This window comes from Arabidopsis lyrata (assembly GCF_000004255.2).
Source record: "Arabidopsis lyrata subsp. lyrata unplaced genomic scaffold ARALYscaffold_1, whole genome shotgun sequence".
NCBI lineage: Eukaryota > Viridiplantae > Streptophyta > Magnoliopsida > Brassicales > Brassicaceae > Arabidopsis > Arabidopsis lyrata.
In genome coordinates, this window is record NW_003302555.1 from 17,010,386 (window position 1) to 17,035,339 (window position 24,954).

Sequence of the window (24,954 nt, forward strand, 5' to 3'; positions counted from 1 at the left end):
ACACTCCGTGCCGTAGACAAGGGCGAAAGGTGTTTCTCCCGTGGCCCGCCGCGGGGTGGTTCTGTGCGACCATAATACTCCTTCCAATTCGTCGGCCCAGCGGCCTTTCTTCGCGTCGAGGCGCTTTTTTATTCCGTCGAGAATCGTCTTGTTTGCCGCCTCGGCCTGTCCATTTCCCTGAGGGTACCGAGGCGTAGACTTGCTGAGGCGAATTCCCCATTTCTCGCAGAATCCTTCGAACCGAGCCGAAATAAACTGTGATCCGTTGTCTGTGACGATCTCGTAAGGTATCCCATGGCGGCATATGATGTTCTTCCAGACGAAGTTCTCGACCTGCGCGTCTTTGATGCTGGCGTAGGAGTCCGCCTCTATCCATTTGGAGAAGTAGTCTGTTAGTACGAGGACAAGTTTCTTCTGCTTGGAGTTGTGTAGAGGTCCGATGATGTCCATGGACCATCGCATGAATGGATAAGGCGAAGTGATGGAAGAGAGGAGCTCGGCGGGTTGATGAATGGTTGGTGCGTGCCTTTGGCATTTATCACATCGTTGAGAAAACTTCTCGCAGTTTTTGACCATCGTCGGCCAAAAATATTCGTGGCGTTTGATCTTTATAGCCAGGGCTCTTCCGCCAGAATGGTTTCCACAAGATCCGCCGTGTACTTCTTCCATGACTCTCCGAGCTTCATTTCCTTCGACACAGATAAGGAGGGGGCCAGAAAATCGCCATTTAAAGAGTATACCGAGCCGCTTTGGCCTTAAGCTTTCGAGCTGCCCATTTTTCAGTAGGAACTTCTCCATCGGCGATGTAGCTTCGGATGGCTCCGATCCATTTGGCGTCGCTTCCGTATTCGGGCTCGGTTGCGTCCGTAGTTTGCTGGTCTAGCTGTTCGATGTCCATTTCTTCCGGTTCTTCTGTCTCCCGAGCTGTTAGAACTTGATCCTTGCTATTATCTTCAATGCTCGGCTTTTCGATGAACTCAACCGGTATGATCCTCTTCAGATTTGGGTCGGAGGTTGAAGCTAGAGCCGCTAAGGCATCGGCCGATGTGTTCTCACCTCGTGGGATTCTGGTTAACTCAAACTCTCCGAACTGTTTCGCCAAGTCTTGTGTGAGAGCAAGATATGCTTCCATTCGTTCGTCGCGAGCCGCGTATTCTCCATTGAATTGATTAGCCACGAGCTGGGAGTCGCAAAAGGCTCGCAGCTTGTTGATCTTAAGTCCCCGAGCCAGCTTAAGTCCTGCTATCAGCGCTTCGTACTCAGCCACGTTGTTAGTCGCGTCGAAATTTAGCCGAAAGGATTGTTCAAGGATTTCACCCTCTGGTGACGCGAGGCGAATTCCGACGCCAGAACCTTGTTTTGAGGATGAGCCGTCGGCGTGGAGGATCCAAACAGCGTTGGGTGACTCTTCTCGGGCGTTCTCCGTTGGCAGCTCGATGATAAAATCGGCCAGGACTTGAGATTTCGCGCATGTTTTGTTCCTGTATTCGATGTCATACTCGCTGAGTTCTACCGCCCACTTAGCTAGGCGTCCTGATTGGCTTGGACTGTGCAAGATGGTTCGGAGTGATACGGGCGCCATGACGACAATTGAGTGAGACTGGAAATACGGCCGTAGCTTCCGAGCTGACATTACTACGGCGAGGGCGAGCTTTTCAGTTTGCGGGTAGCGTGTTTCCGCGTCGGTGAAAGTTTGCGAGACATAAAATATCGGCTTATGCTCCCCTCTGTCTTCCCTGACTATGACTCCACTTATTGCCGTATCAGAGACTGCGATGTACAGGAATAACGGCTCGCCCAGGACTGGTTTCGCTAACACCGGTGGATTAGCCAAATACTTCTTCAGTTCCTGGAAAGCTTCTTCGCAGCGATCGGTCCATTCGAATTTCTTGTTCCCGCGCAGAGTATCGTAGAAAGCCAGGCATTTGTCTGTGGACCGTGAGATGAATCGGTTCAAGGCTGCGACTCTCCCGGTGAGACGTTGGACTTCACGCTTGTTCTGTGGTGAGGGCATGTTCAGTAGAGCATCGATTTGCTTCGGGTTTGCTTCGATGCCTCGGTGAGTTACGAGATATCCCAAGAATTCTCCCGATTTTACCGCGAAACGACATTTTGCCGGATTGAGCTTCATGTTGTGCTTGTTGAGCTGGCGAAAACAGTCGCGTAGATGGGCTATGTGATCGCTTTCTTCAAGGGATTTGACTAACATGTCGTCGATATAAACTTCCATCGTCTTCCCGAGCTGTTCGGAGAACATCCTGTTGACGAGCCGTTGATACGTTGCGCCAGCGTTCTTGAGTCCGAAGGGCATGACTTTGTAACAGTAGATACCTCGGTCTGTGATGAATGCTGTCTTCTCGCGATCGTCGGGGTGCATGAGAATCTGATTGTATCCTGCGAAAGCATCCATGAATGATAGCAACTTATTTCCCGCGGTTGCTTCCACTAAACGATCGATATGTGGGAGCGGAAAACTGTCTTTAGGGCAAGCTTTGTTCAGATCGGTGAAATCGACGCAGACTCTCCACTTGCCGTTCTTCTTTTTAACCACGACAGGATTTGCTAACCAGTCCGGATATCTTGCTTCAGAGATCGAGCCGATCTTCAGGAGCTTTTCTACTTCGGCGTTCACTGCATCTGCGCGATCCCGACCCAATTTTCTTCGCTTCTGCTTGATGGGCTTGAAAGATGGGTCAACATTCAGCTCGTGGCAGATTACGTCGATGCTTACCCCAGGTAGATCTTCAGCCGACCAGGCAAAGGTGTCGATGTTCTCTTTGAGGAATGAGATGAGCTCTGTCTTGAGTTCTTCGGTTAAGTCGCTGCCAATTTCCACGCATCGTTCAGGCCGTTCGTCGTCGAGGCTAATGGAGATTACAGGATCCGAGGTAGGGTTCTTCTCCTCGCGCACCTCCTCGATCTGTAATTGCTATAACTGTTTAGATATAGCCTTCTCTTCACTCCGGCCAAGTTTTGATTTCTTGTGATCCGTTTCAGCCTTCGCTTCAGTGACAGGGTTTCGGAGTTTGTGTGCTGCCATGAAACACATCCGAGAATTTTTCTGACTGCCCCAGATCGTTTTCACGCCATTGGGGGTCGGGAATTTGACACACAGATGATATGTTGATGCGACAGCTCGCATTAGGTTTAACCACGGAGTTCCCATTATGACATTGTAGATGGTAGGTGACTGAGAAGTTGACTATCTTTGTTACCCCGCCGGCTCGGACTGGTAGTTGGATGGTTCCAAGCGTCATCAAAGTTTCCCCTGAGAATCCGAGGACAGGCCTCGGGGTCGGAATCACCTGTGACATGTCGATGTTCATTCGTTGGAGCGTTTCGCGAAAGATTACGTCAATGGTGCTGCCGGTGTCAATTAATACTCGGTAAATATCATGGTCTCCTATCGCTAATGTGACGACGATTGGATCGTTATGAGGCATGTCGAGCCCGTTTGTCTCGCTCTCTTCGAATGTGATCACGTCGTTAGGTCGATCGAAGCGTCTTGTCCAGTTGCTAGGCGTCTCGGCTCGGCGTTGATAAGCTTTGATTGCCGCTACGGTGTCAGGAGAGTATGGCGATCCACCCATTATGGTAAGAACCTTCTGCCGCGTACCATCTCGGTCTTTGTCTTCCGACCCCCGGGTTCTTTTCTGAGACTCCTGGTTCCTTGGTTCGGGGTCTCTTCCTGGGTTGGTCTGCTCGGGCTCCGGTTCTGGCTCGAGGTCCTTAAGAGTAACGTTTGTCCCGAGCTCTCCAGCTAGGAATTTGGTTGCTAACTTGGCTCCGAGGCTTTGGCATCTCGAGGTATGATGGCCGAAAATTTTGTGGTGTTCGCAATATTCTTGATCATTGCTCGGTGGCTGATCCCTTGTCCAGGTGAAGGACTCTCTTCCTCGCCCACGGCCTCGGCCTCTGCCGCGGCCACGGCCTCGGGGCGTGTCAATCTGGTAGCTATGGTATCCTGAGAAATTGCGCCCTTTGTGATGCGTATACGTACCGCTCTCACGCGTTTTCTTCTGGACCGGAGGTGTCGCTTGGGCTTTCTCGGTTTTCTCGGTTCGGGGCGCCGGTTTTGTTGGCTCGTGCCTCTTTGCTAGTAGCGCCATTTCTTCTTCGTGGGCGACGAAATCCGAGGCTCGATGCAGCGCGTCGCGAATTGTTGTTGGTTTAGACAGGTTCAACTCTTTCCTGAATTCTGACTTGTACCAGAGAGCTTTCTTCAAAGCCGAGAGAGCTGCTACATCTGTAATTCCTTCGACCTTGGCTAGCGTCGATTTGAAGGTCTTGAGGAAATCCCTTAATGGCTCGGTGGGCTGTTGAGACAAAGACCACAGATCCGCGTCGGAAGTTCCGGGGTCGATGAGCACGGAGTATTGTTTGAGGAACAATGTCGACAGCTCGTCGAAACTATCAATCGAGTTTCTTGAAAACCATTCTAATGCGGGTCCTTTGAGGTGTTCCACGAACAGTAGGCACAGACCTGCATCCTTTTCCCCGGGTTTGAACCTGGCTCGGGCCACAGATATCACGAACGATTTAATGTGGCACTTTGGATCGGTTGATCCGTTGTAAGAGTTGATTTTGAATTTTCCCAGATTGGACATCGTCGTTTCGGAAATTCTTTTGGTGAAAGGCGTATTCCGAGATTCTTCCAAAATTCGGTCGATGTTCGGTGCGGAGGATGAAACGCTATGTATCTGGGTTTTGACGAGCTTCATATCAGCTTCCGCCTTGGCTAGGGAGGCTCGGATTTTGCTTAGCTCGTCTTCTCTTTCGGATTCTTCGGCCCATCTTATGTTTTCCTCAGTTTCTTCATCGTTAGTGAGATCTGTTCGCTCGGCGGAGTTAGCTCCGGCTCGGGTACGCTCATCTTGCAGATCATCTGGCTCGTCCGTCAAGTCCACTGCGTCCGGCTCGGTGGGATCATCTCGGTTTTCGTGTCTGGCAGGGTCGGCTCGGGTTGCGACTCTGGTGTTGCCGGTTGGTGTCGCGAACGTGAGTCTCGTTGGGTTGATGCCAGGCAAGTCCCTCCGAGCTCGTGGCGGCCGAGTCTGGAAACGTGTGGTTTTTTGTTGCCCGCGTGTTGCGATTTCGTCGACTCGCTGCGCCAAGGTTTTGTTGGCTTTCTCTTGGTCGTCAGCTTTCTTCTGGAATTTAACCATTAGATCTTTTAGTTCGGCTAGAGTTGCTATGATCGTCGGATCGGCTTGAGTGGTGCTAGAAGGAGGGTTCGGAGGGTTAGGGTTCCCTCCTCCGGCTGGTGGTGCCTGACGATCATCTTCGTTCACCATCCTCTCTGGTATTCGAGTCTTGCGTTCTTAAGGTAAGAGAATTCTAAAGTAATCCCCACAGACGGCGCCAAACTGTGGAAGTCGAAACTAACACAATCAAGATTTGTCTAGGGTTTTATTTTAGGGATACGATAATCGTGAATTCTCAAAGAACAACAGAAACGATTGTAACCAAAGATGGTGTTCTTGATATTATTAAGAAAAAGATGACTTTGATCGTACAAGAGTTTGATCGTAAAAGGAAAAAGATGTTTGTGCTGTGAGAGCTTTGCGTAGTGTAAATTCTAGAGCGATATTGCTTGCCTTTGCTTGAGCCTTGAGTCTCTTTATATAGGGGTGATAAACCGCCTCTCCAGCGATATTCTCGGAAGATTTCCATTTATCTTGAAGTCGGCTCAGAATATCGCGGATTAGGATAGTTTCCTTATTTTTCGGAGTCTTTGGGAGATTTCCTGATTTTGAGTCGATCCTTCTAGATTCTCTCTTATCATTTCCGGGTATATCGGAAATGATCCTTCTTGTTCGGAAATGATACCTTGCTTGGAAATGGTACTTTGAAAGCGAATATTTACCAAGTCTTTACCTCGGGCGATGATGAAGACTTCACCTCGGAGAAACTTGTGCAATCGGCTCGGGTACACAGGAAGGACTGGCTCGGGCACTCTAGGATGGCTTGTTCGGGTGTCCCCGAGGCGATGGGCTCAGAAACTCCCGAGGCAATTGGGCTCGGGTGCTTGAGACGTCTTGTTCAAGTATCCCCGAGGCAATTGGGCTCGGGTGCTTGAGACGTCTTGTTCAAGTATCCCCGAGGCGAAGGGCTCGGGTGCTTGAAACTACTTGTTAAAGGTATGCCCGAGGCGATGGGCTCGGGTGCTTGAAACGTCTTGTTAAAGTATCCTCGAGGCGATGGGCTCGGGTATACTAAATCGATTAGATGGATATCCCGAGGTGAATGATGCGATGCCCCGAGGTGATCGCTGAAAGACTCCCGAAGTGTTCTAAGTCTGGCTCGGCGCTAAAGGATGGAATCCGACCCCAACAAGTGCCCCTTACATATTTGTTATATAAATTTTCAAATAACTTTACTTAAAAATGTGTATATTTGTACTTATATAACATCTAGTTTTGGTGGTTTTAAAGATATAACCATTACTTAAAAGTAAAAAATATAAGTGAATCTATAAGAACTGAAAACATTGCTATCTTGGCCCGACCATGGTTATCTAAAAAAATATGATTGTAGGGTTTGCGTTATGCATTCTTTGTAGATCGGGATGAGAAAAATAGTATTAATTAGAAAAAGATTTTTTAAATCAAATTGGAGAAGAGTTTCTTAATACAAAGTTTAGTTATATGATTTTTATGTTCTCACGAATTTTATCAAAGAAAAGCCTAAGTTAAGTGTGCAAACATTAATAACAACAACGACAACTTTTTTTTGTGGGGGTCAACTGAAATCATCAACGAAAACATTTTATTTTTTTGGTCAATAAAATCAACAACGAAAAACATGTTCTCAATCTCTTGATAAGCACATTTTATGTTACCACTAAACTGCAAGCTCATGGAATCAATCACAAATCACAATAATTCGTATAAAAATAACTTTGCAACCGCCTCGTTAAATTTTTTTTTTTTGCTTTCTCTTTCTCATATATCGTTGTTAAAAGAGAATCTCTCTCACTTTCACGTACCCAAAATTCCAAACTGATCTAGTCATCTATATGTAGCAATCAATCCAAAATGAAAGAATCAAGAACGCATCATAAAATACACAATCAAGAACAATCTAATCTAACGAATCTACAACACTCTCTTATCGTCCCTTCTTGAGCCCATTACAAAACCAAAAAAGAAACCACTTTTCGTCTTTGTCTTCTTCTTCTTCTTCTTTCTTTTCTCATCATCCACTTTATAAGCTACAGATCGGCTTTTCGTCATCCACGAAATCACTTTCTCTCCTCTACCGCTGCCTCCGGACACTACCAAGTATCTTCGGCGTTCAACAAGAGGAGAAGGACAAGAAGACACAGAAGAAGAACCGTAAGAAGAAAGAGAGGAAGTAGTTGAGGAAGAAGAACACAAGATTTGACGAGATCTTGGTCTACGTGAAGAAGCTGCTTTGATAAAAAGAGAGAGCCTCTCGTTAAGACAAAGAGAACAAACACCAGGTGATTGTCTATGCTTTGGATGCTTCTTGCAAAACACTGCGTTTTTGGTCTTATCTTCTGCCTTATTCTTGTTACTTGACCCTCGTCTTATTCCGAGCAAGCTCGTGCTTAAGCTCGCCATCTCTTCATCTATTTGAGTGGTAAGAAGAGACATCAAAAATGCTTATATAATTTTTAATAGAGAGAATGATTTGGTCGTGGATGGTTCATTGGAGGTTTCTAGGGATTTTCCGGGAAAGTTTGAAGATGGGCCTTTTGTAAGATTTTTTAGTTGACAGGTCGTGTAGGTCGGGCAAAAGGAGAATCAACGGTTAGGATGTGTGGAAGAGATTAAGTAACGGCTGTGATTGAGTGCAACAGGTCAGTTGAAATGACTAGAAAATTCCAAGTCTGGTAGGCGCAGAAAGTCCCAAATATTGTGTAATTACACACTCAATACATAAAATATTTACATATCAATAAATATATATATATATATATATATATATATAACTTTTAGTTCTTTTGGTTTGTACGTATATAGAATTTCTATTATTTTATTCTGACGTTATTACATTCACAAACATACATAAAAAGCCAAAATATATGTTTTTTTTTGGTTAAAGCTTTAATCACGATGACATGTTGTATCGATCTAAAGAGGTGTATTAAATTATTAATACAGTACACAGGAGACAATGCTGAGGAATGGTTTTTCATTTTGAAAGGAAAATATTAAAAAATGAGGGAAATAATTTTTAATTGATACATCATTTGGGGAGAAAAATGATATGAATAATATTTTATTATATTTAAAAGAAAACTATTAAGAAGAAGTAATTTTCTGTTTTTTTTTTACAAAATGATCCTTAAACTTTTATAAGTTTTTTTTTTTAATATCTAAACAAACGTAGGTGTTTCTATTTAATAATTAGAAAATCAACATTTTTATTTGTTATTTAAATCGTTATTTGTTCAGCTTGAATATATTGTATATGCACAAATATTCGGACTTTGTATCGAATTCAAGTCCTAATATAAAATTTACTTTTTCTGAGTTTTTTCAAAGCGTAATTTTCTTATTTTAAATCTCTAAATAATATTGTTTTTGGACATTGTTCTAAAAATTGTCTATTTTTTTTTAATTTAAGATTTTCATTTAAATCGGTCGTCGAGACGTAGATCCTCAAGATAAACTTGAAGATGTTTGTGTAGCAGAATCATGGCTAAGATTTTTTGATTCAAAAAATGTATGCCCGAAACTACATGGACTTGTCACTTTTCTAGCACGTGTGCAACCATCTTTAAACCTCTTGAAATTTAAATAGCACGTGTGGAACCTCTTAAGATTCACTCATGAACGACTTATGGCATGCAAGAATGAGACATGTCAATTATCATTTTTTGTACAGAATGATGAATTTAGGATTGTTAATCTTAAGAGTCATAAAAGAAGCAAATGTGAAGTTTGTATAGAATCAAAATATTCACTGCACTCTCACAAATCTGTGGAAAAGTCAAACGCATTACTTGTTTTAATATATAGTGACTTGTGTGATTTTCAATCAACTCCAAGTCGCGGAGGAAAGAATTATTATATTTCTTTCATTAATGATTACAGTAAGTTTTGCCAAATCTATTTGATTAATACTAAAGATGAGGCTTTGAATATGTTTAAGAAATTCAAAGCTGAAGATGAAAATCAATTAGATAAGAGAATAAAGATTCTCCGATCAGATCGTGGTGGAGAATACAAATCAATGAATTTTCTGATTTTTGTTCTACACATGGAATCATTCATCAAACTACAGCACCTTATACTCTGATGCAAAATGGAGTTGCCGAAAGGAAAAATAGAATGCTTAAAGAGATGATGAATTTTCCATGTTAAACGATTCGGGGGCACCACTTAACCTATGGGGTGAAGTTATTCCCACGGCTAATTCAATCTTGAATAAGATTCTTCATAAGAAGTGTGATAGAACTCCATATGAGATGTGGAAAGATAAGACTCCTTCATATAAATATATGAAAGTGTGGAGTTGTCTTGCTAAGGTTCAAGTACCTTTACCAAAAAGAACTATTATAGGACCAAAAATGATGGATTGCGTTTACATCGGTCCTGCAGAGAATAATGCAGCTTATAGATTTTTAGTTCATAAATCTGATAATGCTAAGGTAAAGGTAAACACGATCATTGAATCAAATGAGGCTGAGTTTTTTGAAGATGTATTTCCATACAAAGAGCCTAGAAAACCATGTACCAAACGGGTACGTGAGGACAATGATCGTGTACGTATTCATGAAGAAGAATATGAACCAAGAAGAAGTAAAAGAGCAAGAGTTGCTAAAGATTTTGGCACGGACTTTATGACGTATTTGAGTGAATACTAACCTCAAACATATAAGGCTTCAATGGAATCATTGGAAGCATCTTATTAGAAAGAGGCTATTCAAAGTGAAGTTGAATCCATTTTGAGTAATCATTCATGGGAATTGGTTGATTTACCACCTGGTAATAAACTAATTGTAAATCAACTAATTGGACATAAATGGATATTCACAAAGAAGTTGAGACCGGATGGTACAATTGAGAAATATAAAGCAAGACTAGTGGCTAAAGGATTTCGTCAAAAATAAGGTCTTGATTTCTTTGATACTTATTCTCAGGTGACTAGAATCACTTCGATTAGATTCTTAATTGCAATTTTGCTCATATATAATCTAGAAATTCATCAAATGGATGTTAAAACAGCATTCCTAAATGGTGAACTAGATGAAGAAATATATATGGAACAACCCGAAGGCTTTATAGTCGAAGGGAAAGAGAAGAAAGTTTGTAAGCTTAAAAAGTCTTTGTATGGACTTAAGCAAGCGCCAAAACAATGGCATGAGAAGTTTGATAATACAATGAGGTCGTATGGTTTTAAAATAAATGAATGTGACAAGTGTGTCTACATTAAGGAAACTAAGAAGGATATGATTATTATATGTCTATATGTGGATGATATGTTGATAATGGGAACAAGTAAAGACATTCTCAATACCACAAAGAAGATGTTGAGTGACAATTTCGAAATGAAAGACATGGGATTGGCTGATGTAATTCTTGGAATTAGAGTTAGACGAGAGCCAAATGGGTATTCACTTACTCAATCTCATTATGTGGAGAAAGTTCTAAACAAGTTTGGTCACTTTGATGATAGACAGGTAGTTACTCCGTTTGATTCGACGTGTAAGCTTTCAAAGAATGAAGGAGAAAGTGTGTCTCAATTGGAATACACACAAATTCTTGGGAGTATCATGTACATTACAAATTGTACAAGACCAGACTTGGCTTACTCATTGAATCGATTAAGTCGATATTCAAGTAATCCAAATAGAGAACATTGGAATGCTTTGGTTAGAGTATTGAGATACTTAAAGCATACAATTGATTATGGTCTATATTACACTAAATTTCCTCCGGTGTTAGAAGGATATAGTGATGCCAATTGGATCTCTGAAAGTACGGATAGTAAAGTAAATCCACAAGTGGTTATGTGTTTACACTTGGTGGTGGTGATGTGTCTTGGAAATCATCTAAACAAACGTGTATAGCACGTTCTACAATAGAATCGGAATTTATCGCGCTAGATAGTGCTGCAGAAGAAGCCGAATGGCTAAGGAAGTTTCTTGAAGATATTCCACTATGGCCAAAGCCAGTAACTGCACTATGTATCCATTGTGACAATATGGTTGCCTTAAATATAAGGAGAAATAAAAATTTCAATGGCAAGTCAAGGCATATTCGAAGGAGACATGCCACAATACGATACTTGCTTTCCAATGGGGTGATTGCATTGGATTATATTAGATCAAAGGGAAACTTGGCTGATCTTTTGACTAAAGGCCTACCGAAAGAGCAAGTCGTATTCACTTTGAGGGGAATTGGTTTGAAGCCAACACAATGAGTCATCACTTGGTGGAAACCTTATCTAGCAACATTGGAGATCCCATGGCTTAGGTTCAAAAGGCAAACTAGCTGAGGAAGGCTCAAGAGAGAAATACACATTACTAGTTCCTATGAAGTTAAATGTGTTTCCATTGACGATTAAAGGGATACATTTTTATTCTTATAACATTAATATCTTGTGCTTACAAGTGGGATAGAATGGACTATTCTTAATTAATGTTACCTATATGAGAGTGGTGTCGCGGTCGCACCTACGAGAATTGATATGGCTAAATTCTCTAGAGCTCTCATGAAGTCGGGATATGTTCTGATGATATATGTGTTTCACTTATTGTCTCGGTTTACTATCAAATGTGGTTAGTTCAAGACAAGAGTTCACTACCCACAAAGTAAATCCGATAAGTGTTTACTAGGAAAGGTTCAAGTCCAAAAGACACCTTTACCGATGCATATTGATTCTATTTTCTCAGATATTGTGAAGCTTATTTTCTATTCAAATGTTGGGTATTGTTGAGTTTGAATAGAAAATGTGGGGTATTGTTGGTGGTTATTTACATGTTTAATATTTACATGTTTATTTACATAAACATTTGTATTTATGTTAATACCCCTCTACTTGTGAAAATAACATCACGTCTCTTGTTACGTATGTGACGATTAGAAAAGCAACGATTGATGTAAGAGAAGCATCTCTTTGATCAAGTACCGCTTGGATTAATAATTAAAGAGACATCATGATGTAGAGAGGGGACGATACACAAGAGAGAGAAGAACAATACCAGAGAGACTAAGGAGAAACAGAGATTGAGATTGATTCTAATCTTCTTCTTCTCCTGAATTCAATTTCTGAGAATCTCAAAGTAGGTTTGCTAGGGTCTCTATAGAGGTGTGAATACAGAGATGGATAGTTGTATCCTGCAAGATAGACGCCCACAAAAAGCTACTAACACCACCGTAGGGGCGAAATTCTGTCTTAGGAGATTTCTTAATGCAAGCCTCTATCAATCTATACGTTGTTCTTACGTTGAAGCAGAGAAGGGATCGACGGTGTACATACTTGTATACGTATTTCAGGTTTCAGTTCTCTACTTGTTACTTATTCAATAAAATGTACGTATTTGTGTGTACGTATTGTGATATGCATCTATATTTCTGAGATAACAGTTACCAGTCTAGCTAAGAGGCTTCACCCCGAACACACTTCTTTTCGCTGCTACAGGACATGTATCCACTGTTTTGGGAATATCTTCTGAACGGCTTGCTAGTTTGCTATAAATCCACTTAGAGGTGAAAGAAGACTCTTCTACCGATCTAAAGACACCAAGAACTTTCATTTGGTGACCGGGAAGGTCTTCACAAGTATCCCGTAATATGAACCTCTGAAACTGTCCTGAATTGTGTTTTGCTCCACTTTTTGTTTTTTTTTTGTCTAAAAATCTGTAAAGACTCTTAACACTATGAATACTTGGGAAAATCTTTTATAATCACCAAAATCACATATAATGCTTACTAAAAACACCTAGAAATAATAGTAAAAACGAGTAAAAATACGATGTTATCAGTTTATTTCATGTACAATCCAAGAATTCGTTATTACCATATTGTCATCGTTCATACCTAATAATGAACTTGAGCAAAGCAGTAAATAGTCTACATCTACCAAACCCTATCACAAATTGTTCAATTAGAGCTTAATTTACATATAGACTAGATCATGTAATTAATTTTACCATTGGAGATTAGAAGCATAATCAACATAATTTAAATTGCGGAGTTCTTTTAGTTTCACCATAATTATTTCTTTTTCCGGATAATTTCTGAACTGGCAAGGTTCAGCCATCGATCCTAAAGTTGTCGAAGAACATAAGCCGTTGTGAGACGTAGGTACCATCTGAAAGATCTTATCATTTTCCTCTTCGGTTTCTCGTTTCTGTTCTTTAAGAGACATGGTATGTTCCTCTTCTCTCTTTTCTTCTCTCACTTTGGCTCTTAGCTCTTTAAGCTATGAAACAAAACATAAAACATAGAAATTTAGTAAGTGATTCAATATCTTATTTATTAGACACAGACCCATATGTGGAAACGATATAAATTCACAGCTCGTGTTGTTTGTGCTTAGTGAGTATAACTATACCTTTGAGGTAAGAACTTGTGTCTCATGCTCAAGATTATTGTACTCAAGCTTGAGAGAGTCATAATGAGCTTTAAGGACGCAATAGTCTCGTTCAAGTTGCTTAGTCTTCCAACGGGCACGTCGGTTTTGGAACCACACGGCCACTTGTTTTGGATGCAGCCCTGTCTCGTCCGCGATCCTCACTTTCCTCTCCTGCTCGAGCTTGTTCTCTTCTTTGAAGTTCATCTCAAGTGTATTGACTTGATCTACACTCAATCTTCTCTTCTTCCCACCCAATGAGAATGTGTCTTCTTCCATATTGCTGTTTAGATTTTTCTGTGCTTTAAAATAGAGAATTAGAAGAGATGAAAGAAAATGGTAAACATAAGAGATTAGGTTTTTCTAAAATGATTGATGTGAGAAACTTGAAATAAAGAACGTTGTTAACCACAACACAACAACTTATGTATATATAGGCGTTCTCTTTCTTATAGTGAAACCTTTTCGCTAACTTTGAAATCCACTACACAACAAACCTCTTAACACTTTAGTTCATATCTTATCTTGTATCTACTGTTTTTTTATATGCCTATAATGTTTTCTTCAATTTTTTTTGCAGATTAATAGAATGATATTTTTTTAGTTGTATATGGTATATGAAAAATATCGTGTAATGAATGAATTATGAAAAAAACAATTAACTTTAAATATACGCTGATTTATTTTGTACTTATCAATAAACTTGAGAAGGAGCAAAATGATTAAACATAAACCACGATTTAGCACATTATGTAAGTTTTCAAAACACACAAAATTCAAAAATTATTATACATAAAATGATTTATCAAAATCAAAATAAATAAAAATTATACAAAATTCTAAAATTTCAATCACAAGATTTTTTTAAAGAAGTGGTAGATCACAAGAGTTTTTTTAAAAGGAGATTAGAATGAGTAAAACTCTCTTTTTATTCCTTTTTGTAATATCAAAAGTGGTGTTTTATAAGCTTTTTAGTATATTTTAATATACAAGTCCCGTGGAAACGAAAAACCTACAAAGTCTATGGACCCGGTCTAAATTGAAGAAGGTGTTGAAAACCGCAAAGTGGAAGATTCTCTAATCACACCGACCATGGTTTCTTTACAGCTACAATAACCGACACATGTCCCTCTCATAGCATAAAACAAGAGTCCGTCAAAGTGTAGCCCACAATTGAAGTTTGAGAGTACCACCACCACTACGAAGTACTACAAATGTTTGTAGTTGTTCTTTAATATAAATATAATCCAGATTAGTTTTAAACTCTAGAGAGAATCAGATATTTTTAGCATTTAAATCGGTTAGCGATGGATTGATTTATCGACATGTTTGTAAACGGAGAATCATACCTTAATTAGTTTTAATCCACAAGACAAATCTTTTACCACTTGAATTCTGTATCCAAACCTCTTGATTTGCGATGCTAATGGTAGTATCCGTTAAGACAACGAAAATCATCCTTAAAATGAGAAAAAGAAAACAAAATTCATTTTCTAAGTTAAAACTCTTTTATACTTGATGTCAAAATCTAGGAAACAAGATTTGCAATGATCACACGTCTAGTGTCTACAACTTCTACGCATCAAACAAAAAGTCTCCCATCTCGATAACGATTTCTTTCAATAACCAGAGTAAATTATATATATGCCAAAACTCTCTCATCTTGTTCCACATGGCAAATTCTCTACCCATTTAAACCAATTACTGGACCACATAGTAATCTTGGTTTTGACAACGATTTAGATTCAAACAAACCCTAATTAACATATAGCTAAAACGTACAATGTCAACTAATATTTGTCGAAATTGCTTAAAACATTTAATGCTTATACGTAACAGATGTCCATGGGTCTACACATGCATGTAAAAAGAATATCTTACAACAAGGTGTGTACATCAGTATATGTGTATATAAAACAGGCCACGAAAGAAATGGACCACTAGAAAAAAGATTTGTGACAAAAAATGTCAAAGTTGGAGAAAACAAGTGAAAATGAAAGTAAAGCAAATATTGTAAGGTGGATACATGCATGCAATTGCCATAGTAAAATAAGAAATGCTCTTTATTATAAAGAGAATATTTCTCTAGTATATACTATTGTTTTGTATATTTTGCATTTACTGTATATTTCTAGGGTAAGGCAATGACATTGTATATTTATACGAGTTGTAATCTTTTCATAAATCAATAAGATTAAACCTTACATTTCTAGGTAACATAAACATAAACGACGTTAAATTCTTCTTTGCCAAAAACAAAGTAAAATAAACAACTTTAAAGTCTAAGCAAATATTCACTTTAGCTAAAAACTAGGGCCCTACTAAATTACCAAATGAACGGTATTTTACTAAACCAAACTAAAATTCACCAAACCTAATCCAAATCAAATTTTATTAGATTAATTCAAACAATACATAAGTTTTTATACTGGATTTTCTGAACCGAACCTAACCAAATCTGAATTATATGAAACCGATTTGTTTAACCAAAATTCACTAAAATTAATATATTTAATCAAATATATGAAAACACAAATAAATATAATTGAAACCTATAATAGTAATTAAAATTTGTTAGTCAGGTTAATTTATATTATAATTTTTTTCCACAACAAAAATAAATAGAAAAACTGTATAACCCGTACCGAACAGAACCGATTAAACGAGTGTCCATCTAAAATAGTCAATTAGCTCTAGCAAAGAAAAGCTTTTTTTTTTCTTGGCTTAATATTTGGGATATATTCAAAAATCCTTTGGTTTTCTTTTTGGGAGATTGACACAAATAGCCCCAAAAAAGTTATTTTTTCCAAAAATAGCACGTCATTTGAAAAGTTCTACAAATAGCACCATAAACTTCAATTAAACTTAATGAAAATATAAGATAGAAAATAAAAAAGAGAGCAAACACTAATCTAATATTAAATTGAATCAAAATTGTTTTTAAATAGTGGAAATATATACCCTAATTTGGAAATAGGGAACCCAAATATAATACCACAAACTAATATTAAAAGAAATAAATCTCTTTTAAATGGTGGAAATATATACCCTAAATTGGAAATAGAGAACCCAAATATAATATTTTAAATTTATTTCTAATTTATTTTGTTGAATAGCTTTTATATAAAAATTGTGGTATTATTGAAAAAAAAACTAGTGATAAAATTTTTAGAACAAAAACACTAATAGTAAGCTAACTAGTGCTATTTTTGGAAGTTTATGGAGTGTGTGCTATTATTGTCAATAAAACTTGTTTTAGGGCTATTTTTAGGAATTTCTCTTTCTTTTTACTAAAAAAAAGTGTTGAATAAATATTGAAAATCTGATAGATAATTTTGTCCATCTCATGACTCTTTTGAATTTTAATTAAAAGCTGTTGATAAAAAAAAAAGAAAAATTTGTCCATCGAATTTTTAATTACAATAATGTCCAAGGAAAATATATCCCGAATTGTTTCCTTTTTCTTTCTATTGCTATGATTTTTGTTGTACTGTATGCTTATGGGGCCCACATATAAACTTTCAGGCCCACATTGTACCAGCTTCGGCCCATGAGCCAAGATCAGTCATTGCCAATTTTTTTTGCAGTCGCTTCAGATCTCATGAGATTCCGGTCAAGGAAACTCTAATTTTCTCTGCCATCTCCGGTGTGTGCTCAGGTACTACCTCTGATCTCCGATAGCCAATTCCATGGTCTCATCTTCGAATTGCGTTATGTATTACGGATCAGAAGTGTACGATCGCTGCATATTCACTCGCCGATGTTCTTCAAAATTTCATCTAGTAGTTGACATTAGACTCCATTTCTGTGCTTGATTTTTGCATTGTGTAGCCGATTAGGATTAGAAATTGATCTAGGTTTGTCGAATTTGTCGGTGGAAGAAGAACTTGGTGTGATGATGATTCTGAATTGCTTCTTCTAATGGCTAGATTAAAGCTTAAATACCTCATTCCAACTATTTATCTTGAATTTTGTTGATGTCATTGGAAGATACCAGAATTTGGGGAAGATGCAGCACACTCCAGTAACAATAGAGGACCAGTTGATATCGAAAGCTGTAAGGGAAGAATGTCCATGGGAAAACCTCCCGAAACGACTCCAATCTATTCTTGGGTCGAAGGATGAATGGCATAGAAGGTTAGTTTTTCTTTATGCATTCTGCGTACAGTGGCTCGGGGCACGGTTACATAAGTTTTCAGTTTGTTTTACGTTCTTCTACAATGAGCATTTGTTCTCATGTTGAATTGCCTAATTGGAATTGAGCTGATCTAGAGCTTATTTGTAGTTTACCTTTACATAGCAGTATCCTTTTTTCACTGTTTTGATTCTTGATGTAGGGTTACGGCGCATTGTATAAAGAAAAGACTCCTATGGAATACATGTTTTGCTTGTAAAGTTTGCAAAGAAGGTGAATATTATGAAGATATGATGCGTTACTTGCGAAAGAATCTGGCGGTGCGTGTTGATGGATTACTCTCTAAGAGGTCTTTTTATTTTAATTGCATTCTAGTGGAGAGTTACTGGCGAATCATTTTTCTGTAGTTTCCCTATTTTTTTTTCTTTTCTTCATTCATCCTTTTATCTCGTATTTAATGGCTTTCTCGCAGCACAATTTTTGGTATTAGAGCGACAATGTATTAGAAAAGGGTTTGGAATCTATAATAGTGGCTAACAAGGGTTATTTTAGATTCTAGATAGCATAGTCTGTGATGGTCATTTATTACTATGTTTCTTACTCTGAATGATAGTCGTCGGTTCACATAGTGTATACAAGGAGAGAAACTTTGTGATCTAGGACGAAATATATAGAGCATTCTTTTCTATTACTGTCCGAGAAATTAATCTTAATTGCTTTTAACAATTACCTGCAGCTCTTTCCATACCACCTTGCAGAGTATGTTTGCCGTGTGATGAGGATATCACCTTTCAGATACTACTGTGATATGATATTTGAAGTCATGAGAAATGGTAAATTGTTGCTTTACTCTAGAGCTCTCTTTTTACTTACCTAAAGTTTGAGCCAGTGATTTTGTCATTCTCATTCCTTTTAATTTGACACAGAGCAACCTTATGACAGTATTCCAAACTTCAGTGCGGCAGATGCTTTCCGGCTTACAGGAATAGGGAGGAATGAGTTCATTGATATCATGAATAAATGCAGATCTAAGGTACTTTTTCGTCTAGACTCTATACTGATTTATGTGCCAGGCATGTCGTGCAAGTTACTCTCTGCAAATTATCTTTTCCTTTGACTTTTGACTTGAAGAATCTTTATTTTGGGTAAAAATATGGGAATTCAATGTTTGCAAAATTTTTAGATGGAGTATTTCTTGTTTATATTTTCTGGCTCTGTAATTTTAAAAAGTTTAGAGCATCATAGTGTATCATTATAACTTGAGCCTATAAGTGGATGTAATTCAACATCTATTATGTCTTATACTTCTCATACATGTTTCGAACTTTCCAGAAAATAATGTGGAAGCTGAATAAATCAATTGCAAAAGACTTCTTACCTACTCAACCTGTGGATTTCTCTATTGACCCTTGGTGGGGTGTTTGCCTTGTCAACTTCACCATAGAAGAGTTTAAGGTAACCTAAGCTCTTCTTTATCTTTTTCATTTCTTCCTTTTCAAACAAAGTTTACTCAGAGTGAACGATGTCACTGTCATCTTACTTGTTCTTTGTCTGATAACAGATCTTATTTCCTTGTTCTTTGCATAGAAACTTTCAGAAGATGAGATGGCAACAATAGATAAAATCTGCAAAGAGGAAGCTAATGCATATTTCCTCTTCGATCCAGAAGTCATAAAAGGCCTGTACCAGAGGGGATTGGTATATTTTGATGTCCCAGTCTATCAGGACGACCGCTTTAAAGGTGAGTTTATGTTTGCCAATATTTTCATACCACACCATTTCTTCTATCTTTACTTACAATCTACATCAAGGGTGGATAATGTTGAATTTTTGCTGAGGCATATAATCGCATGTCAGGGGGTTCCAAGAACAGATTCATAACCAGCTCTTCATATAACTAAATTTTTTTTTATCATTTTTTACCAATACTATTTCATGCTACTTTTACTTACTTGGAACAGAGCCAGTGAAGCTCTTAGATAGCCTGTTCTTAGATTCATATGTCAGTCTCATATTTTCTATTTTGAAAGGGAAATTTTCACTGAGATGCATGTCCTTTTGCGTTCCTCTTTCAGTTTCAAAGCTTGAAGGGTTCATCTCTAACAGAGAGCAGTCTTACGAAGATCCCATTGAAGAGTAAGGGAACTATTGTGCCACATGGAAGCTTATATTATCCTGGTTTTAGTTACCCCTGAGATTATCTAGGACTTTAATAGCTGCAACTACATTTTGCAGATTACTCTATGCAGTTTTTGTAGTTTCAAATGAGAACTCAACAGTTGCAGAGCTGGCATCCACTTTGCAAGCTGACGTAACTCAATTACAGGCTGCTGCATCTTTTGTTTGCCGGTTGGGATGGGCTGTCAAGTTAATTGATCCGTCATCTGTGCTTCATGACAAGATTATGCCTGGGTCTCCACGTGCCGTCCTCAGTGATGACGAAAATGCATATTCTACCTACAAGTCCGCTGATGGTGATGAGGCTCAACATGGAGATAATTTAGGGACTGAAAGCTCTGGATCACGTTCTAGCCATGTTCGGGTTGCTTTCATAGTTGATGCTAATATAACATCGTATTTAATGATGGGTTCTGTGTCACCAGGTAAACTTTCCTATAGTTCTATTTGATGGTTAACTTACATCTATTAAAAGCCCATGAATATCAATTATCTTTGTAAAGGATCACTTTTTGCATTATTCTAATATATTCCATACATGTTCATGAACGCTATTGTAGGATTGAAATCTCATGCTGTGACACTCTATGAAGCGGGAAAACTCGGACATACTAGTATCCCAGACCTTTGCCAGGATTTGAGCACATTAGAGGGAGCGAAATTTGAGGGTGAATTGCAAGAATTTGCAAATCATGCCTTTAGCCTTCGTTGTGTCCTGGAATGTTTGATATCTGGTGGAGTAGCTACTGATACAATAGTTGATACAATGGGTTCGGGAACTTTGAGCAATGATGAGGCTGTTACTCTTCTTGCAGATGTTAATTTACCTGATAATTCGGGAGATTCTTTAACTAGCCAAAATAGTGAGGCCTCCACGGTTTCAGACACCCCTCAAGAGGATCCCTTGTCGACAGAGCATGTCCCTGAAAGCACTGAGCATGTCCCTGAAAGCGCTAAGCATGAAGCAGCTTCCAGTACACCGTCTGTCGATACTACTGCCTTGACTGAGACCTTCAGTTCTAACCTTAACCTTGAAAATGAGGGGAAGCCAATTCCTGTAGATGGACCCGACACCGGTAAAGGAAACAAGAAAAGGAAAAAATATCGTGTTGATATTCTCCGTTGTGAAAGTCTGGCTTCTCTAACACCAGCTACTCTAGATCGTTTGTTTTCCCGTGACTATGATATTGTTGTTTCCATGATTCCTCTTCCACTTACGACTGTTCTTCCTGGACCGTCAGGCCCTGTTCATTTCGGTCCTCCCTCCCATTCATCCATGACACAGTGGATGAAATTGGTACTGTATTCAACCGTGGGCATTGGGCCTTTGTCGGTTATCTTGATGAAAGGGCAGTGTCTGCGGATGCTTCCTGCTCCACTAGCTGGCTGTGAGAAAGCTATCATTTGGTCTTGGGATGGATCTTCGGTTGGTGGTTTAGGAAACAAGTTTGAAGGTAACTTGGTCAAGGGAAGTATTTTGTTGCACTGTTTAAATTGCCTTCTCAAGTGCTCAGCTGTTCTTGTTCAGCCTATCAGCAAGCATGATCTTGATAGCTCTGGAAGAATTGTTACTTTAGATATACCATTACCCCTGAAGAATTCTGATGGTTCCATTCCTCATTTCGGCGACGAGCTTGGACTTCCCCTCGAGGAAAATACAAAGTTGAACTCTGTTTTAACTAAGCTGGCAAACAACATGGAATTGAAGACAGTCGGTTACATTCGCCTTTTGAAACTCTTTAAAGCAAAGGATTCTTCGAAGCATTTTTCTCCTGATGATGATGAGAAGTATGAATGGGTCCCTTTAACCGTGGAGTTTGGGCTTCCACTTTTCAGTCCAAAGTTATGCAACAATATCTGCAAAAGGATCGTCTCTTCACAGTTACTTCAAGCAGATTCGCTCATGGAACAACACGATGCAATGCAATGTATAAGGAAAAGGTTGAAAGATATATGTGCACTGTACCAAGCAACAGGTCCAGCTGCTAAAGTTCTTTACCAGAAAGAACAAGTTAAGGAGCCTACCCGTAGTAATAAGCTCATGACCTACGCAAGTGGAAGGTGGAACCCACTCGTGGACCCTTCCTCACCAATTTCCGGAGCCACAAGTGAATTTCAAAGGCTGAAACTAGCTAATCGCCAGCGTTGCCGGACTGAAGTTCTGAGCTTCGATGGTAGCATTCTTAGGTCAGTTTAGTTCCTTTCCATGTCTCATGAATATTTTTATTTCTTTGCTTGGTTGTTGAGGAGTTTTGTGGGGTGGTCGCAGATCCTACACCCTGGCACCAGTGTTCGAGGCCGCCACAAGGAGCATTGATGAGAATGCTCCTTTAAGTACAACAAGAGCAGATGCTGATGAAGCAGATAGCCGAGAAGTGATTCTTCCAGGACTGAATCTTCTCTATGATGGTACAGAGTTGCACCCTTTTGATATTGGCGCTTGCCTTCAGGCTCGCCAACCGGTTGCTCTCATAGCAGAAGCTGCTGCCGCGTCTGCATCCCTTGCCCCGAAGTAGACTAGTACTCAAAAAGATTCTAATCTTGTAAAAGGTACGTAATTGTATCAACTGAAATCTTGAATCTCAGGCTCTCAGCCGTGTTCATAGTCTGTATCACTAGGATCTAGCTCTGTGAATTTCGTTTGCATCTGCATATATTTAGAAGTGGACATTCTGTTATTTCGGTTTTACAAATCCATGACTAGTTGTTTTCGGTTTGGATTCAAACCGTTTGATTTGATGAACTTTGTTTGATTTGATGCCATTGCGGTTTGGTTTCCGATTTTCATTTTTTAAAAAACGAGCTTAAAGTTAGTTATCTAATTTATACTAGTGTAATATGATGACAACTATTTTTACTATGTACATATGATATGAGTGTAATTTCTCAATTAATTTTTGTTTATTCAGTTTGATTACACTAAAATTGGTTTCAGTTTCTTGGTTTTTAAAATAATTAACCAATCGTTCTTAAAAACTTCAGTTCGGATTTGGTTTGGTTTGCCCACTGAAACGAATGACAAAGATCTAACTCTGCTAGATGTATTTGCAGGTCGGGTTCTTGTTTGTTTGTTTTACATTCTGGCCGACTGGAAAATGCATCTGCGGCGACCATCAGACTGAACTGATGTTGCTTATACCTAGCAAAGCATTAGGAATTTTACAATTTATACATTTGGCTAACGAATGAATGAATGTATCCTTAATACCATTTGTGCTTCGCTTGAAAGTCTTTTGGAGACTGTGTAGTGTCAACTGTCAAGGAAGGCTGTGGTTTATAGAGGAGTTTTGGGTTGCACAGATTTTATATCAATTTTGTTCCAATTTTCGATGGCCCGGTTATTACATCGATGACGTTATTAGATTTTCAGTATCTTTTTCTAACAACAAATTATATTTTCAGTATCTTTTTCTTCCTACAATAAAAAAATCCTCTTTTTGCTATACATATACGCACCAAAATCAACCATCTCTATACTATTAAAAGAGAAGTACAAATGAAAATGAGTCGGGTTAAAATCAGAAAATTGACCTGAAATTCTGAAATCGGATCTTTGATTTTTTTTTGGAATATATTCGAATTAATAATGAAAAATCGAATGAAAAATGAAATATTTATGGAAATCAAATAAAATCTGATTGTACTTATGACAACTAATTATAAAAGCATATTCCGAACAATATTATACATTAATTACGTATAATAAATTTGTTCATATATTTTTGGAACTAATTCGATAACAATCAACGTTTTTATCATTAATTTCGCTCATTTTAGTCAATTATCATTAATAGAAAGATATCTTACTTGCTTCTAAGGATTTCTAGAAAATTTATCACACATAAGTAATACCCAATCTGTTTTATAAATTAAATAGATATTTTTATTTTGGTCGTGTACATTAAATAGATATAAAATCCATGTAACTAATTTTAATTTAATTAGATTAAATCGAAATTATGGTATTTTCATACCTATAGCTTACCAAAGAAGTTTAATTTTCAATTTATAAAGATTTATTGAATATGATTTTAGAATTATTCAACAAGATGATAAGTATTTATTAAATTTTGTGAATCATGAAAAATAATAACTAATTTTTAATCATTATATTTCATCTTTCAATCTCTCATCTAACAAATAAGATACATATTCTATTATTCCTATGTCCAAACTTCATTTTGTTGTATGACTAAATAATATTCCCATTAGAGCTATCAAAGCGAGTTGATTCGTCCCGTTAAGCCCGTTTGCGATAGGCAAAAAATATTTTGACTTGTAGTTGTTGGTCCGCACGATCCGCGGGTAGCATATATGAAATACAAACCCGTCCCGCGAATGTATGCGGATTTGCGGGATTGTCCGTGGATTTTGTTTAAATAGTTTTAAAGTAACCAAAATTTAAAATACTACTAAAATAAATAAATAAATAAAAATACTATTATAGTTTGTTTAAATTACCACATGTTGAATAAATTATAATTTTATCCATAAATACTAACATGCGGGCTGATCCACCAATCCGCGGATGAAAACCGATTAAACCTATGACCTACTGCGAATTAATCCATGTGGCCCGCTTATTTGCGTGTTTAATATATTTTCTCAAATCTACCCCATAGTAAGATGATTTGGGCTCGACCCGCAGTTTTTGACCTATTTTGACGGCTCTAATTCCTATGAATCGTCTAATTTTAGAATTTTAAAACACAAAATTCTATTTTGTAAATCATAATTAATACGATAGGTTTATTTATAAAAAATTTAACATTTTCTCTACAATTCGTTATTATGAATATTTATAAGTATACTACACGATTCGCTTTACTAAAAACACACAATATTAAACTCAACGTATGTAAACCAATATTCTCCCGCGGTGGACCACGGGTCCGATCCTAGTGGCTTGTAAAAAAACACTATTCAACAACGTCTACAAATCATAATCGAATTTTTTTTTTTTTAATGATTTTGTTATAAGTAAAAGTTGGATCTATAAAATATTACTAACTATTTTAGTCATGAACAATTATCTATAATTTTAGTCTATACGGTTTATTTGTTTTAGTTTGACTATATGTTTTATTTTA

At 38.1% G+C, this 24,954-nt stretch overlaps 3 protein-coding genes across 5 annotated transcripts; 1 reads left to right on the forward strand and 2 right to left on the reverse strand.

The window, feature by feature from the left end:
• Positions 1 to 6,934: 6,934 nt before the first annotated feature.
• On the reverse strand, positions 6,935 to 7,900 carry LOC9329920. Its single transcript, XM_002893813.2, has one exon. The coding sequence runs from the start codon at positions 7,617 to 7,619 to the stop codon at positions 7,098 to 7,100; it is 522 nt and encodes a 173-aa protein (XP_002893859.2). The 5' UTR covers positions 7,620 to 7,900; the 3' UTR covers positions 6,935 to 7,097.
• A 5,029-nt stretch (positions 7,901 to 12,929) lies between these two features.
• LOC9329921 (homeobox-leucine zipper protein HOX4) lies at positions 12,930 to 14,139 on the reverse strand. The gene is made up of 2 exons (XM_002893814.2): positions 13,534 to 14,139; positions 12,930 to 13,401 (listed from the first exon to the last, which is right to left on the reverse strand). Exons 1-2 carry the CDS (start codon positions 13,828 to 13,830, stop codon positions 13,126 to 13,128), a joined length of 573 nt encoding a protein of 190 aa, XP_002893860.1. The 5' UTR covers positions 13,831 to 14,139; the 3' UTR covers positions 12,930 to 13,125.
• Positions 14,140 to 17,093: 2,954 nt separating this feature from the next.
• Positions 17,094 to 23,189, forward strand: LOC9329922 (protein FAM91A1). 3 transcript variants are annotated; one of them, XM_021013132.1, is made up of 12 exons: positions 17,094 to 17,209; positions 17,542 to 17,688; positions 17,889 to 18,006; positions 18,423 to 18,519; positions 18,613 to 18,719; positions 19,019 to 19,141; positions 19,274 to 19,427; positions 19,762 to 19,822; positions 19,922 to 20,289; positions 20,425 to 22,051; positions 22,134 to 22,414; positions 22,916 to 23,189. In XM_021013132.1, exons 2-11 carry the CDS (start codon positions 17,561 to 17,563, stop codon positions 22,378 to 22,380), a joined length of 3,030 nt encoding a protein of 1,009 aa, XP_020868791.1. In that variant the 5' UTR covers positions 17,094 to 17,209; positions 17,542 to 17,560; the 3' UTR covers positions 22,381 to 22,414; positions 22,916 to 23,189. The 3 variants fall into 3 exon arrangements, with proteins under 3 accessions (XP_020868791.1, XP_020868793.1, XP_020868792.1); XM_021013134.1 differs by lacking the exons at positions 17,094 to 17,209; positions 17,542 to 17,688; positions 17,889 to 18,006; positions 18,423 to 18,519; positions 18,613 to 18,719 and having other exon boundaries at positions 19,049 to 19,141; positions 19,284 to 19,427; XM_021013133.1 differs by lacking the exons at positions 17,094 to 17,209; positions 17,542 to 17,688; positions 17,889 to 18,006; positions 18,423 to 18,519; positions 18,613 to 18,719 and having other exon boundaries at positions 19,061 to 19,141; positions 19,248 to 19,427.
• Positions 23,190 to 24,954: the final 1,765 nt, after the last annotated feature.

Bases quoted from the DNA above. Each gene is read 5' to 3' on its own strand.
- LOC9329920 (XM_002893813.2), bottom strand. From the start codon at position 7,619: ATGTCTCTTCTTACCACTCAAATAGATGAAGAGATGGCGAGCTTAAGC.
- LOC9329921 (XM_002893814.2), bottom strand. From the start codon at position 13,830: ATGGAAGAAGACACATTCTCATTGGGTGGGAAGAAGAGAAGATTGAGT. The intron at 13,402-13,533 runs GTATAGTTATAC...TTTGTTTCATAG, and splicing joins CACAAGTTCTTACCTCAAAG to CTTAAAGAGCTAAGAGCCAA.
- LOC9329922 (XM_021013132.1), top strand. From the start codon at position 17,561: ATGCAGCACACTCCAGTAACAATAGAGGACCAGTTGATATCGAAAGCT. The intron at 17,689-17,888 runs GTTAGTTTTTCT...TTCTTGATGTAG, and splicing joins AAGGATGAATGGCATAGAAG to GGTTACGGCGCATTGTATAA. The intron at 19,823-19,921 runs GTAAGGGAACTA...TACATTTTGCAG, and splicing joins TACGAAGATCCCATTGAAGA to ATTACTCTATGCAGTTTTTG.